Below are 15956 nucleotides of genomic sequence, written 5' to 3' on the forward strand. Positions count from 1 at the left end.
CGTGTTAAATGGGTGGAAATCCCTAGATCAATATTTAAATTAACACTCACGCATTGACTCTGTCGGCCATGTTTTGCCATGCATGCTCCCTTTCTTTTGCAGCTGAGGCTGTGTTACTTTTTTTCCGCGGAATTTGCGTGTTATCGGCATATGCTGCCATCAGAATTTCGGCCTCAAGCGCTGTAAAATACATTGACCGCGCCTTCTTTCCCTCCGTCTCCATGGTGACTCGCTTAATCTGTGCTCCACTAATCAGGGCTTTAGGTATCCTCGTGCGCGCGCTTAACTTGGGGTTAAAGCAACTCCGCGTTGACTGAACTAATTGTTATCAGCCTTTCTGAAACCGAATATTCCGAGTTGGACAGTTCGGGGTTACTCAACCCTGAGTATCGTTTTTCACTCTGAGTTTTCTAAACCGGCTTCCTGAAATAGGGCCCAGGTGACCTACGCTATCACCTCACAGAGTGGTTGCAACAGCTAATAGCAATACTAATGTTTCTTGGACAGCTTTTCTAGTGTGCCTGACCCATGACACCGACAAACCACACACTACATTGTCTTTAAAGACTGTAACTTTAAACATCTGCATTTCTATTTACACTAAGAAGTATAAAAAAAACACATCAAAATAAGGCAGCCTCAACAATGTAGAGCTTGATAGGAACATTTCAAAAGCTTTGAAAGGTGAGAGAACCAAACAACAGCTTATTTCACAAAGTCAAACGCTTTGTTTTTCTTCCATCAGACATTGTGGTCAGCTCTGGTCAGCTTAACCCTCAGGGCCCAGAGGGGATAGTTCGTTTTAGAAGTGGTATGCTGAGACAGTGGCTCTCATTGTCTGTGTCACAAACAAGGCCTCAAAAACCTCTTTCAGTTCCCATAAGTGTTGATGAAAATGTTAATGGGAACAGAACAGAAGAATCAGGAGGACAGGTGTTTCGCAGTGTGCAGTTCCTGCTAGAACGTCCCGTGTTTCGAACACCTGTTTCACATTCAAACATTGATTTCCTCTAGATGTTCCCATTGTATTCAGACAGACACGTGAGACGTTGCTGTGACGCTTTACACTATTTAGTAATACAGATGAAGAAGCAGGATGGCATTAACGTCAACGTAAATCTATCTAGTATCCATCCCTCTCTGGGGATCATTTACCTGTCACAGGGTGACCTCTGACCTCTCTGTGAAAAGAGAGACAATTCTATGTAGGAAATTAATAAAATTAATAACAGCAAAACAACCACAACAATGATGATGATAATAACATACTTATTATTATTATTATTATCAACAACAACAACAACAACAATAATAAAGCCTTGAAGTGATGAGAAATACTTTGTTATTTTGTATCTACACCATTCTCCTGGTGTGCTCAGGGATCATTAAAGTCCTGCAAACCTTCACAAAGCAGTACATAAACAAATATTATGAAACCGATTTAATGTAGCTGAAGAGAACATTTGCACTGCCATGACTCCCTCTTCCTGCAGCTAAATAAAGGATGAAAACTCTAAACTATGGAGGAGTACACATTGGTAACCCACATACTTACAGTCATGAAGTGGTGCGCAGGATCGCTCAAGGGCCGCTTCCCTGCGAAGCTGATGTGTGGACTCATTTCCTGCTGCAGCTGGAGTGTCTTTGCAGTTTGAAGTTCCTCTCATTTCTGCTGTGTATTTCTTTCTATCTTAATTGTTAACTTTCTGTCATCTCCCAAAACTGATGCTGGTATTTAGAGCCCTAGCAGGTCCTAACACTTAGCGCAGGCCACTACATGCTGCCCTTCTGGTTTTCAGTGAGGGTCTCCATGTCAGTGTGTGAGTCATTTAGAGTGTCCCTGTGGCTTTTTGAGTATTTAACTATAACAAAGCCTGTAAACGGAGCCCCTACTCTACTGCCTGACTCACTCTGCCCTGGACGACTACGCCAGTCTCAGTACATGGTACTTATCAGGATTTAAATGCCACACTGCCGCTGTGTAGCAGCTCCAGGACCTAGCATCTTGCTTGCATTTCAGCAGTGTGTATAAATATACAAAGGGTCATGATTACAACAGTCATTGTCAGGTACCTTTTATCATGACACTTACCAGGGGAATCCTTTCTTAGAAATTAACCTTATTTCTTACCTTTCTTTTCCCCAGTCAAGTCTGCCCCATATTTAGCAAGTGAAAATAAAATAAAATAAACAATAAAAGGTGAATCAAATAGACCATTACGGTAAGGCTGGGATGGTCCATTTGGTAAAGTAAATCCGCTGGGCATCTTTCTTCGCCTTTAGACAATAATTCTGATGCAAAAGAGCCAAACGGGACAGGCAAAAAAAAGAAATGAACCTTATTTATTTTTGTCAGTTTATTTTAATGGAACCGCTGCAGTTCTATGGATTGTAAATGCTTGGGGCTGATTGGTTGTTATGTGATATTTTCTGTTGATTTTAATGACACTTCGTGGATGAACTTTTCTAGTTCCATTCCTCATCATGTAAAGTATACCATGTGAAGTCTTTAAGAAGAGATGTAGATTTGAAGGGTGGCAATCAATGATTGAGGCAGTGCAGGACGATAGTGTTGCTGCCCCTACAACGCTGAAGTGGACGAGCAGGAGAACATGGATGGCATGTCATTTTTGTGTACTGGACATCTTTCTTTTTTACCTGAAATATATTTACTATATTATGTGTTGTCATCCATGTATAATCTATGCAGTGAGGGAGGGATTCCTGTGTGAATCCAATGTATTCATATGTGTTATTCTCTAAGACTTCCTGATGCTTTTATTAATCATCTATCATGACCATGGTATTAAACTCCTGCTTGTTAGAGAGAAGCTCCCACAGGTGTTTCCGGGTAGTCATTACTATTCTTTAAGTGTGTTTGAAAAGGTTATTAACTGGTTAGTAATGTGTTGATTAATAGAAACAAGCACTTCTGCATTTTTCAGCTCTGTTTCCGGCTTATTACACAGAAACTACCCGAGGTAATTGAGTGTTACCCTACTATTACCCCTTTATTACCGGGTTGTAACTAACATACAAAATGCGCATAAAAATGCCTACTTATTCCCAATATTGTCACAGTTACCTGTTTGCAGGAGAGTAGACGTGCAGTCTCTCGTCTCTGAACAGCTGGCAAGAGCTGGCTAAACAACAGCAACTGGTTTATGACGTAACATTGTGCCAGCTAATGTTAGGCTTGAGTGTCCTAAAAAATTACACTTTCACTCTGATAAACAATTACTTTCTCATATCATATGAGTTTATTCACTAAGACTCCAGCAATGTTACATCCACTTCAAAGAAAGTTTCACTTCTGGCAAACGACAGCTAACAGATGCTAACAGTAGCTAACAGTGCCAGAAATGCTTAACGACAGTTGAGGATGTCCTCAACAACTCACAGTTTTATGTCTGTTATCAGTCAGAAGTGACGAACTCTGACTCATAGACCAATTTCAATTGGGATCCAGTCCGAACTGTAGTAGAAACAGGCGAGACATTTAATTTTAATGTGCAACACATCTTGCTTACAAGAAATACAAAACGGATCAGTGGTTCAAGTGGCCAATGGAAAGGCTTGTTGCAGTAGTAGTCATCAGTACTAAGCATATCATACAATTAAAATTAAAATAATCGTACAATGCAATGATAGTAGACCAGTAAAAATGTAGAGGTTACTTTGGTAAAATAAGAATTTTCAGGGCTCCGGTTTAGCTCAGAGTGCGATGAGTGGGCGCCTACATGCATTATGGCTGAGAGCAGCCGTCCCGGTTCGAGTCCAACCTGCCGCATGTCTTCCACCTTCTCTCTCTGCCACTGATCTATCTAATAAAGTTGCCCCCCCCTTCCAAAGATGTTTAAAACAGCCCATGATGCAATATTCCTGCCACGAATTTGGTATTTTGGATTTCAGCAGCGTCCCCCACCCCCACCGTGCCAAGGTTGAGGCAGGGTTGGTGGGTGGAAGAGAAGAAGGGAAACGCAGAGTTCCTGTCCTGAAAAACACACTCCCAGCTTTGGGTGTTTACATCTCCTTGGCATCTCTGTGGCTGTTTCCATAGCGACTGGAGTAAAGGAAATTGGGATGTCTCAGAGATATGGTGTGCCGAGTGCTGTTGACTGTTGAACCCGAAGTGGGAAATGATCAGGGAAAACAGGAAGTGGGAGAGGAAGGTGCTGACTCACCATTATCTCAGCCTGAACCTGTGGGAGTAATCAGAGCTGGTCTCCATACAAAGACCAGCTGCTTTGTTTGTCTGTTACTCTCATTCACAGCTGCACTGGCTTGGCTTTAAACACACCTGTGTTATAAGAGTAAATGGGAAAGTGCAGCTACAACAATCAGCTTCCCATCAAACTGGAGTACTGCACATTTTACTGAATGACAGTTTGACCTGAGGCAATACATTAGACATATTTTGCTTGAACCACATCAGTGAAATATGATCACATACATAACATTTTTAAAGATATGAGTAAATTTTCTCTCCAAAAAATCTCCCAAAAGCTTTATCCCAATAAACTTTTACATTTTTGGGGATCTAGTTTCCATTCTTTCTGCAGTATATACTTGCCATATAATAATTACTGGACTTGATTTTTTTATTTTTTTATTTGCAGAATGCAAAAAACCCCAAAAAACAAAATGTGATGAAGCTCTGCACAGCTGGATAAAGACCCCTCTGCTGAGAGAGGAGAGACTCATTTTGGAGGAACGTCTTCAGGTCTTCTTTCAAGAAGATGTCCAATTGTTTTCTACATAAAGATCTTTCCTGCCAGTTATCGCTGAAGTCCATGACCGAATCTGTTTGGTAAATGTGTGTTCTGCTCATCTTGGCAACCTTTCTGACGTTTTTCAAACATTATGAGCAAAACTCTGGAAACCAGACTAAGTGCAGTCTGTGGTTCTAAATGTTTAGACAGCAGAACTATTTTTAGATGCTAATTCCAAGTTCATCTCTGATGCATCCATCAGATTGCTGTGGAGCACTCAGAGTAGAGCACTATATAGCACTATAAAGCACTATATCAGAACCAGTCTATACCATTAATCTAAAGGAACAAAGTGATGGAACACAAACTTGCCTCCTGGCTTTAATTCAAGGTTAGAGTATACACCAGTACACCTCCAGCGTTGGTCACATGTGTAGTCAGTGACGTCATTACATTGCCACCTCTATTTATGCTTCATGTATGCAGAAATGGGGCTAGCGATGTTACAATTTTACATCATCTTTGTCGCCCAGCGCTGTTGGTGTGTTCACGGCAAGTGTCAAATGACCCTTACACCCCCGCCATCGCTCAAATGTCCTCATAAGGAATGTCACACTAAGGACAACAGCAGTCAGCATGGTCACCACGACACAACCGAAATTACGGCAGCTGTTTGCAGCGAGCATGTTGCTTTTGAAACAGTTGCTTCAAAGATGGGGACCAGGTGTGTGACCACTCACAGCCAGCTGCCATCTTCACATCCACTTTGTGTTGAGGCGTCAATAAATGAGCGATTAGATGGATCAGTCTGGTTTCAGTAGTTAACTGAATAGGAGCAAGTTGGCTACTAACTGTAATAAACTTGCAGAAATATCAAATCTATAAATGATGAAAATCATATATCATGGCAAAAAAATGTATCTGTTTGAGATTCACTGCAGTCAGTTTAAGTCGGGCAGGTTGGCTCAGGTTGGACAGCTGGTTCAATGTTGAGGGTGTTTCACACAAACTCCCTGAGCGGACACTTGGACCACTGTGAGCAACAGCAGACGTGTGCACTGTGGTCACGCCAGCATCCAAGTTACATGTTTATTAAAATAATCAGATTACAGCATTTACATTTATGTTAGACGACTTTTAATTAACTGCTTTAGTCCACTTACAATGAAAATCAAAAAAAATCTTGTTCATGTGCAGCATGTTAACACTATTGGAAGTAAAAATAACCTGAACTCCAATTTTGAAAACACAACTTTCTTTTTTTTTTAAATTTATTTATTTTTTATAAAGCTCTGACTGCATTATGAGTCTGTGGTTTTTTGCAGCTGTTTACCTAAAAATGCAGCCAAGGTGTTTTTTAAATAAACATTTCAAACTATTTACAGAACAATCAGCTGTTCTGCATCAAATCTGATGCCACACAAATTATTTGTGCCGCTCCAAAAAATAATTTCTGTCCACTATGAGATGAAGGAGAACAACAGCCTGATACCTGCAGGCCTGACAGCAGCAGATGTATCACTGCTGTAACACCTGTAACACTCAGCAGTCGCCTCATTGTTCTGACACACACAACAACACTACTGACTACACTACACACTAACTACACACTCACTACACACTCACTACACACTCACTACACACTAACTACACAAGACAACACACTATGTTCAGACTCCAAACACGCTAAATGTCGCAAATCTCCGCCGTCACTCCTAAAACTTCCCCCTTCCTAAACAACCAAATGTCATGTTGCCATATCATTTTTTGATTGGTCGACCAGGTTTCATTTTTCCACCAATAGGAAAGGCTGGGGGAGGGGGGTTGGCGTTGTTTTTGTTCACAGGCTTTCGAGCGTTTTCCTTATAAAACGCCGTTTTTACCGTTTCTACCCGCAGTAAATATAAACAACGACAGTATTCAGGAAGAAAACCAAACAGCAGATATTTTATCATAAATCTGGTTTTACGTGGCCGATCAACACAATTTAAAAACTGGTATAAAGTTCACACTTTCCCGTCAGTTGTTCCGTCTGTCCTGCTCACATCTCCAATGGTTGTACACGTTGTCATTAACCTGCCTTCACTCCACATCAGCCGCTTTGCTCGCTAAAACACCGGCACATGAGGACGCTGTCAGAGCCTGTCAACCACGTTGATCAGCTGCGTATATACGAATGTGAATCGCATCATTGGCTGGACTGTGGGATAAGGTGGCATCGTTCTGATCCCATACAGGAGCAGCCAGTCACTGACTAACACCGCAGAACAGGATTGTTAAAGTTCTAATTTTAATTTCAATTCAGGTTCGATTTTTTTTTTTTTTCTGTGCGCAGAGACCTGAGTCACTAATGTAAAGGGGAAAGTTTGAAGGTGGTTTCATAGGTGAAGTTAAGCATTATCAAAAGAAATAAGTCGATTTTCTATTTAGAAAAGTGGAGATGATTGACTCCTATATGAAAAGTGAGGGTTTGTGTGGTGTGCGTGAAGGTTAAACACACATTTGTGTTTTTCTGACAACCAAGAAGAAAATAGGTGAAATTAAGCAAAGACAGAGACCATCTGTTAAAAGATAAATAGTTTATGTGAGTCTCTCACATAGTATTTACCTTTACTCTATACACATTGTTTTGAACGTGATATACAATATGTCATCATATTTTATTTTTTTTTACAATTTGACATAATGATTTTTCTTTTCAGCATGCACTTGCCAACAAAAGGCTCCACAAATACAGAATTACAAAAACTAGAATTATGCTCACAGTAAAACATACGAAACATGAACTTGGATCAAAAGCCTGACAGTTGGAGGACACGATGTAGAAGCACAGCATCAGACTACCAGGACTTTACAGGAAAGAGCAAAGTACTCCACAGTAAGACACAAAAATACATGTTCTGGTTTCAAAAAAATAAACACCTTTTTTTTCAAGTTATAACATCATCCTAGAAATACACGAAGAACGGTACCCCTTTGTCAATTCAAAGAGTGAAGCAGCGTGTGTACTACATGAGGAGGATGGTGGGTTCAGGGCGACACTGGAACAGCTAGCCTACAACTGTGCCGGTTGTGCCACTTTCAGATCTCGCCTGGCAGCTTCTCCAGCTGCTTTTTCACTCGTTTTCCTTCACCTTCCTGTTTTAACAGGCTCCTGAAATCACAGTGTGGATCGGTGCTTTTGTTTTTCGGGTGCTTATTGCGAATCCAATCTGATTGTGTGGGTATGTGGGATTGCTACGGTGCAGATGTAGCCATTCTAGAAGTCCCGCTGTATAACTTGGTAAACTTCTGCTACACGTTTGCTTCACCCCCACAAGGGGAAAGATCTGGAAGAATCAAGTTATTTTTGTTAGCCACCAGGAGTCATGAGGAATAGTCTGGTCAGAACAATTTGGTTTGTATAGAGATGAACGTCTGCAGCACTAACGCAGGGTAGAGAGGGGACTTCTACAACGGCACTGCATCACAGGGGAGCTCTGTCTCATTTCTGTTTGTGCTAAATGTACAAGAGTGACAGCATCGAGTCCACTCGCTGGTCTTCTCTGACCGGGCCTTTCAAGCTATAGACCTTACCCTGGATTGTTAGGACACGCACACACGCACGCACACACACACACAGTTACACACAGCAGAGCAATTAACCTACTGAAAATACAGAGAGAAACAAAAGCAGAGATGATCGTAATGTCACATTTGTTCAACGTTGCCTCTCTACACTGTATATACTCGGTGTGGAATTTCATATATGAACACACTCCTTGTTTTGAACACAAAGTGCCTCGACTGATGCATCTCAATACATTTATTGCGAGGAGGGATACCACAGCAAGAAATATGATTGACTCAGAGTGTCAACGGCGCAACGTAGCAGCGAGCCGCCTCGTACCTGACTCGCTATATCAAAAGACAGATGTGTGGACAGAGCCACATGGCCCAGATGTGCTGTGTTGTTTTGTATTTACAGGAGCAGAATCTACGCACTAGATAGTCTCTTTTAAGGACGAGCCCAGTTTGCTTTCCTCTCCTTTTCAAAATAAGAATTTTTTGTGAGTCGTCCAGTCTGCTCACCGACAGCCTGTCAGTCAGTGGCTCTCGGGTGCGTCCTCATCCTTATTGTCCTGTAGGCGTGGCCTTATGGCTCCAAATGAGGTCTTCCCACTGCAATAGGTCCTCATACTGATGACAATTTATCCCACTGTTATTCAAATAGGAAATGAATTGTCTAAATAAAATATAAACACATGTCTGGATGAAAGAAATGCATCAGATCTCACCATGCACACGCTGTCTGTTTAAAAATATATGCACAAAAATCAAAACAGTACAAAATTTTATTTCTAAAGGCTCGTCTGTGTGCTGGGGTCGTTCATGTAAGGCGTGAATCAATAACTAGGTGCAAAGACAAAGACAAGCTCCTCTTTCTGATAGTTTGACTTTTTGCCGAGCTACGTGGAAGATGCATCTAGTTGTGAGCCAGTTGCTTAGCAACCTCCTGCTACTTCTATAGACATACTGTAGTGATGGGCGAGGCACACTGCTGCATGGTTACGTCTGGTTCCCCACACCTGTTGGTACGCAGAGGCAGTTTATGCCTGTCATTGTCAAAAAGACTGATTAGCTTCAATTTCAACTGTGTAGTCTGGGGACGTACATCTATTTATTTTTTGTGGACATTATCTCATGAATAAAATGCTACCTGTCTATGCCCCCCACCCCCACCCCACACACACACACACTGAAAAATAGCCAAGAAAAGGGTGAGATGGCACCGCACCCTCATTCCTTTACCTTTCCACTATGGCGGTGCCTTTCTTCAAGCCATTAAGATAGAACGCTGCTCTCTGCTTGTGTAAAACCAGTAAAGACAACCTCTTTGCAGTTATCTGTGAGTAAACAACCAGAAACACAACAGATTTGGTGGCACTACGTCAGAGGAAAAAGAAAATTAGACACAGAGGAGGAGAAAGTTATTCAGAAATAGCAGCAAATGAGCAGAAAGCAACGCCCAGCTGGGCTTTTCAGTCTCCTCGGTGGATTGTTGCTGAAGCCAATGGCAAAATGAGACATGGTACGAGTCGGGTACGCCCTCCCTCGCCTAAATCCCAACATAACAACATTTTATAGAAACAACTCCAAGTCTGTTCTACAGATCCTCGAGCTCTCCTCCCCTCCTCTGTGCACGCTGCTTGAAGACGATGGTTACAGGATGATCCATGCAAAAACATGAGCAGGCCCAACAGCGGGTGAAAAGCGACTTGCCCCTCCTCTCCAACTCCAACCCAATTATAACACAGTTTACCATCAACAAAGTCACAGTTTGTGTGAGGTTAAAACAAAGTGACATCTCTCTTTCTTTTTCTGGAAGCACATCTATTTCAAGGTATCTAAATATAACAACATCTAATATCCCTGATTATTAAATGTCCTTTATTACACGTTATGGCTGCTACCTCTGAAGCCACCAGTAACAGTTTTTTTATTGCAAGACTCACATTATGATAATATCAAGCTAAAAGGTACATCAGGAGATGAATGTGAGCTAAGAAGATGTACCTCGAAGGAAAAGCGCAGAACTTGCTCAGGTTACTCGAGACATTTACACGATTCTTGGCTACGATGGTGGAGTACTTCTCCACTAGTCACAAGAACTAAACAGAGTTCGGATTTGATGCCAGAGGGATGTGGTTTGTTAGTGGAACAGATATGGGTTGGTTGGGGTCAAAGCGGTCCAGAGGTGGACATCTCACAGGATGGAAGGGATAGGGGAGCGAGAGCGGCGTAGCGGGCAGGGCGATCCATAGGGCGAGGTCACAGGAGACAGCCTCAGAGTGTTACCAGCCATGCCAGTCATGCCCGCTATGTTGTTTAAGCTCCGGGATTTCTCATAGCCTTCAGATGAGGGGGGCGACAAAGGTGGTGGTGGTGGTGGAGGTGGTTGTGCAGGAACAGGACATGAACACACACAGGCAGGCAGGCAGGCAGGCAGGCAACGATCCAAATCCGAGCCAGCCGAGTGAACCGAGACAAGACAGGAGACAGGAGTGAGACATAGCAACAGTAGCATACTGTATGGTGAGTGCATGTACAGCACATTTCATGACACTGGCCATAAAGCATGTTGAAATTCTTAGGCCTGGAGCTGCTTGAGAGGAAGAAACAACCTGACTGGCTCAAAAGTGCTTCTTAAGATTGCTTTAAGTGCAAACTATCTATATTGTTGCTGAAGTAACTGAAATATGAAATCCATTACATCTACAACAAATACAAACAAAAGTGGATACACCGATAGCTGTTCACATCTTTAGTTCCTGCAGTAAATCGATGCATAATTAAATTAAATTCTCTTTATTTAAATCTTTGCCTACTCTGAAACAAAATAAGTTTGTGTGGCGACATTTTAAACCCGAGCTGTTCTTTATGCTGCATTCATGCTATGCTAGCAGGGAGTTACTGGTAGCCTTGTCGTCACAGCAGATGTTGAAAAAAAGGCTACTTTTATTGTTGAACAATGCACTACTATATCAATATATTGCCCAATAATATTATATTTTCAGATGGCAAGAGAATCTCTATGCCACATCAAATTGTCTAAATGTTTTAAAATTGAGCGATGAAAAAGTGGAAGACTTTAAAGCCCCACCATGCACAGTATTCATGTTTTTCTCTTTAGGGTCCAAAAATGTAACAATGCCAGCAGTTTAGCATGTCAGAGTTGAATCTCACTTGTGTTTGCTGTTTGGCCAGCTGTGCTATTTATTTAAAACTTTTAAGATGAAATATTGAATTTCAACAGTACAAAATGCTGTCATTTAAAAAGATCAATATTCCTTTAAGTAGATTCTTAAGAAAACATTCTGCTTTAATGAACTTGTTCCTGCTTTGACCCACATCTGCAGATCTTGATACAGAAAAGAAAGCTCTGTGATTTGTTCTGCAGCATCTTGGACCACAGGTTTGCTAACTCGTGGATGGTCAGTGAACTAGTGAATTAGTCATGGTAAAGGTTATCTGTTTCTACTGGCGTGTGGCTGCTCCTCTCTATCAGCGGCAGCGACATGTCCATAATTTCATCAGAGATGCCCCTCATAGCTGCACGACGTCACAGATGGCAGCTTTGGTGAAATTAAGTTGAAGAAAGAAGCTGCACAGCTGTCTTTGGTTAGGGAGTCTGAGGTCAGTGATCAGGCCAGTGTTTGACGCACAACAGGAACATTCGTGGGATTTGTAGTCAGTCCTCTGATGCTGGGAATCTACTTCATTTCTCTTTCACTTTACTGACAATCTTTCCTCTGAAAAAGTGGTGCTTAGTTACTTAATGAAAAGTTGATATGGGACGGAAGAGTCAGCTTTTGATTTTGTTTATATTGTAGAAAGTGTTTCTGTTTCTTGGTGCTTGTAATGAAAACTTAAACTAATAATAGAGCAGTCGTGCTACCCTGTAGTTAGCTAGGTAATTAGTAAGTAGCATATCTATTTTGGAAACTTTATGTGTTGCCATTTGAAGCTGTATGTATCTTGAAGTTCTTTGAACTTTGCAAGCCAGCGGAGCTCCTCCGTAATTGTATTTCTGTAACTTGCACAGCAAGCTCCACCCCTGAGAAATACCTCTGTGAACTCTGTCAGAGTCGTTTTAGCTAAATGAGAGATATTATAATTCTTTAACTTTAGGGCTGAAGAAAAAAACAGTCGTTCATGTTGTGGCACCAGTGACAGCATCATTAGTATTTTCTCCCATTAGAAATGGATAAAATTTTCAAGGAACGGTTAAAGTTAACAAGTGCACATATAAACCACCAATTCATATATTGAACCACAATATGTAGCTTAAAATGAACAACATGCATATGTCTTAGATTATGTATCAAATGTTACTGTGTGTGTATGAATCCAGACACATACTGATGATGATGATAATCGACACACCTTAATTCAATCATCTTAACAACAACAGCTCAAACTTCTGAAAATGCTGCATGTGATGCATATCAGTAAATCTGCATTGGGTTCAAAATAACCAAACAAGCCACAGCAGCCAGCGCAGTAATGGAGCATGCCAATCGGCTGATGAGGAGCAGCAAATGGAAATGTTGCCTCATTACCACTCTGCATACACCACCATTTGATTCACTGAGAGCATGGGTGCAAATTAAACTGGGGCTCTTTCAGAACGAGCCAAGCGAGCAGAACAAAAGAGAGCCTGGGTCTGAGCCAACAGGTAGTGGGAACAAGAAAGGAACCCATGTTTTATGCATTACCGTCAGTGTGGTGGCAACTGCAACCACGATGGATAAAAGGGACAGCTGCTCACCTGACTTCACTGAAAATCATGATGCGCTGTCGCTGAAGATGTGGACAGGTTAACCTGTTAGACTACTCCAGTAACCACCTCAAAGCCATCAGCAGTTGTTTTTTGTTGTTGTTGTTTCTTTTGCTTAATATGATATGGCGATATGGCAGCCTCGCTTCTGTCAGTCTGCCCCAGGGCAGCTGTGGCTACAACTGTAGCTTGCCTCCACCAGTGTATGAATGTGAGAGTGAATGAATAGTGGTATTGTAAAGCGCTTTGGGTGCCTTGAAAAGCGCTATATAAATCCAATCCATTATTATTATTATTATTAATGCAATGAAAAATAAGGCTCTGTTAGCAAGCCTAATGAATGATTTGCATTCATTAGAATTCTTGTATAATGGGTGCTTTAGCAAAATAATCAGTGGAACAGAAGCACTGATTTGCCTGCCATCCAATGAGTGCTAGGTGGCTTTACAGCAATAACATTAGGAGCCGGATATTCAGCTAGGCTCCTGGAGATGCAGCTACCTTCCCATACAAGGCAGTTAGCCAAGGCTTAATGCTTCCACTGTACTTTGCAGATTAACACAAGATTCATGTCTCTGCAGGTAAATAGAAGAAGCAATCTGAATGACATATGTTTCACATAGCATCCAAATGACATTTTGGTATGTTCTCTATTTAGCAGAGATAATCTGCATCTATCAAAAAAACTGCAGTTTGAACTAATCTCTGCTCTGTGAGCTGCTTGATTTATGTGCTTTGTTTCCTGTAGTGATGTGTCGGTCGCGAATGAAATGGCTCTTAGAGCCGGATCTTTGACGTGAACGATGCGAGCCGGCTCCTTATCGCAAGCCGTGGGTTTTTTTTTTTTCTTTCTCTCATCCTCTCTCTGGCACTTTTTTCCGCTTCACTCCGCACGCGAGCCTTGTGCTTTGCTGGGCAGAGGAGGGAGGGGCGATAGTTACACTCGCAGTAGCACAGGAACAGAGCGGGAGGGAGAGAGAGTGAAAGAGAGCCAGGGACAACAACGTCACATTAGAAAGGTATAGTAATCATCCACAACTATTTTCAGTTGCGGATGATAAAGGATTCAGAAAGTTTATTCATGCAGGTCCATATGACAGAGAATGTGCATCTTCTTTTTGTTTTCATATTTTAATTTATATTTAATTGTGTTGTGGTTTGCAGTGTTTTGTGTTGTTTCACTTTAAATTTGTTTAAAAGGAAAAAGCTGAAAATTTAAATAGTTAAAAGTTGAACTGTGAATAGTTGGTTTTTGTATTATATGATTTATTTATTACATTTTATGTGGAGTGAATAAATAAAAGTATATTTACGGTGGCCCCTACAGACAAAGCACATAAAAACTCAAAACACGTACAAAACACAACAGAGGTGCTCCAGGATGCTAGGGGGCAGTGTTGAGCTTTTGTTACCTAGTGGCTACACAAGCCAGCAAGTACCAACGACCGGATTTAGTGTGTGGTAGTAACAGGTAAATGAACATTTTTTTAATTATTTGAATATATATGAGTGCCTGTGTATAAATACACAAACACATTGCGTTCAATTGTGCAATTTAAGTGATGTAGGTAGCTCTGTTTTGGAAGTTCAGTTAACGCTAGAAATGTGTTTTGGAGTTTGTACGTGCTTTGTCTCTAGGGGCCACCGCATATGTTTATATGTAAACATGTATAAATAAAACCACTCTTTTTTTTACATTAGTAATTACTTTTGTGCATAATTTCATATTATTGTTAATAATAAATTAATTAAAGCAACAAAACAACCTGAAGAGCCGGTTCAGGGGGCGAACGAGCCGGCTCTTTTTAATGAGCCGAGCCGAAAGAGCCGGTTCTCTAAAAAGAGCCGGAAATCCCATCACTACTTTCCTGACCTTTTCTGCCTTTGATATCATACAGAACAGCAACAACACTTTTAGGAAATTCAGCAGGTGCAAACTTAACAATAACCTTTAGGCTGGGTCAAAGTGTTAGCAAGCCCTTTCTGAGTCTGACCTTTTCACAATGTACTGGCACAAGGTGACATGTGCTATGCAATTCAGGAGGGCAAGTCTGACAGCAAATAAAGATGAATTTTATTCCTGTAGTTTTATGAAAAACATTATTTCAGTCATGCAATCAGAGCTATTTCCAACTCATAATATTTGGGAAAGTGACTTCTTCATTTTTCTGCAAACTCAAATTTAAAGAACTGCTTTATTGGAACTGATGGTTTGCTAAATAATGTAAAAACCAAAGGTACAAGAGAAAAAGTTTAAGAAACTGATAAATAGTGTATTTATCAATTCTAACAGGAGCTGATAATGTATAATGTCTTTAGAAATAAATGTTAGCTTTATGGCCAAGAGTTACAAGCAGAAACTAAAACCTCGTCTCTTTCCTGCAGATCCTCTGATGATGATGTTTGGTAGGGCTCAGCCAGTACAGGATTTGTAAGAACGGTAGCCAGAGCTATAAGACTGATATCCATTGGTGATTTATACCCTACCCTATAAATATGTTTATGAGTTGACTAAAATCTTGTTCCTTAACCTTTTATCCTCTCTGACAGTGAAAAACTATTTGCTGGTGTATCATCACCTTACAGGCAGATGATGTACTTGGCAATTATTTTGCATTCTGTGGACGGACAGTGGACCAGTCCACAGCCAAAAAAGTAAGACACTGGGTCAGAAATGTATTCAACTGTTTCCAGGCAACCAGAAAACAGGAATAAAGAAAGCAACAGTTCTGAGTCAGCTGCCGGGATGCATTTGCCCCTTAGAAAGGCCAAAAATGTTATGCAGTGTGTCTGTGGAGAGTCGCAACAGCACGTCAACAGGTTACGTTACCTGAGCTGACTAGGGCTGAATATAAAGCCTCCTCCCTTCCTGGGATGTTGGTGTGCCACTCACTAAGGACATGGATCAGCTGATGAGCATTTGG

General features: G+C 41.2%; 1 protein-coding gene across 5 annotated transcripts in view; it reads right to left on the reverse strand.

Moving 5' to 3' along the window:
* Nucleotides 1–7276: 7276 nt before the first annotated feature.
* Nucleotides 7277–15956, reverse strand: part of kcnc2 (potassium voltage-gated channel, Shaw-related subfamily, member 2) — a 111585-nt gene continuing 102905 nt past the window's right edge. The window contains exons 4-5 of one of the 5 annotated variants that reach the window (XR_005698187.1): nt 10269–10604; nt 7277–9598 (exon numbers count right to left, since the gene is read on the reverse strand). Coding sequence is in view for 3 of the 5 variants with exons in the window: in XM_040047045.1 (XP_039902979.1) it covers nt 10459–10604 (146 nt within the window). In the remaining 2 variants the exon portion in view is untranslated. Of the gene's footprint in view, nt 10605–14796; nt 15925–15956 lie in introns of those variants that run through there. The other 4 variants (XR_005698186.1, XM_040047046.1, XM_040047045.1 and 1 more) reach the window with 4 other exon arrangements.

Source organism: Simochromis diagramma, unplaced genomic scaffold (assembly GCF_900408965.1).
Source record: "Simochromis diagramma unplaced genomic scaffold, fSimDia1.1 OVJJ01000331.1, whole genome shotgun sequence".
NCBI lineage: Eukaryota > Metazoa > Chordata > Actinopteri > Cichliformes > Cichlidae > Simochromis > Simochromis diagramma.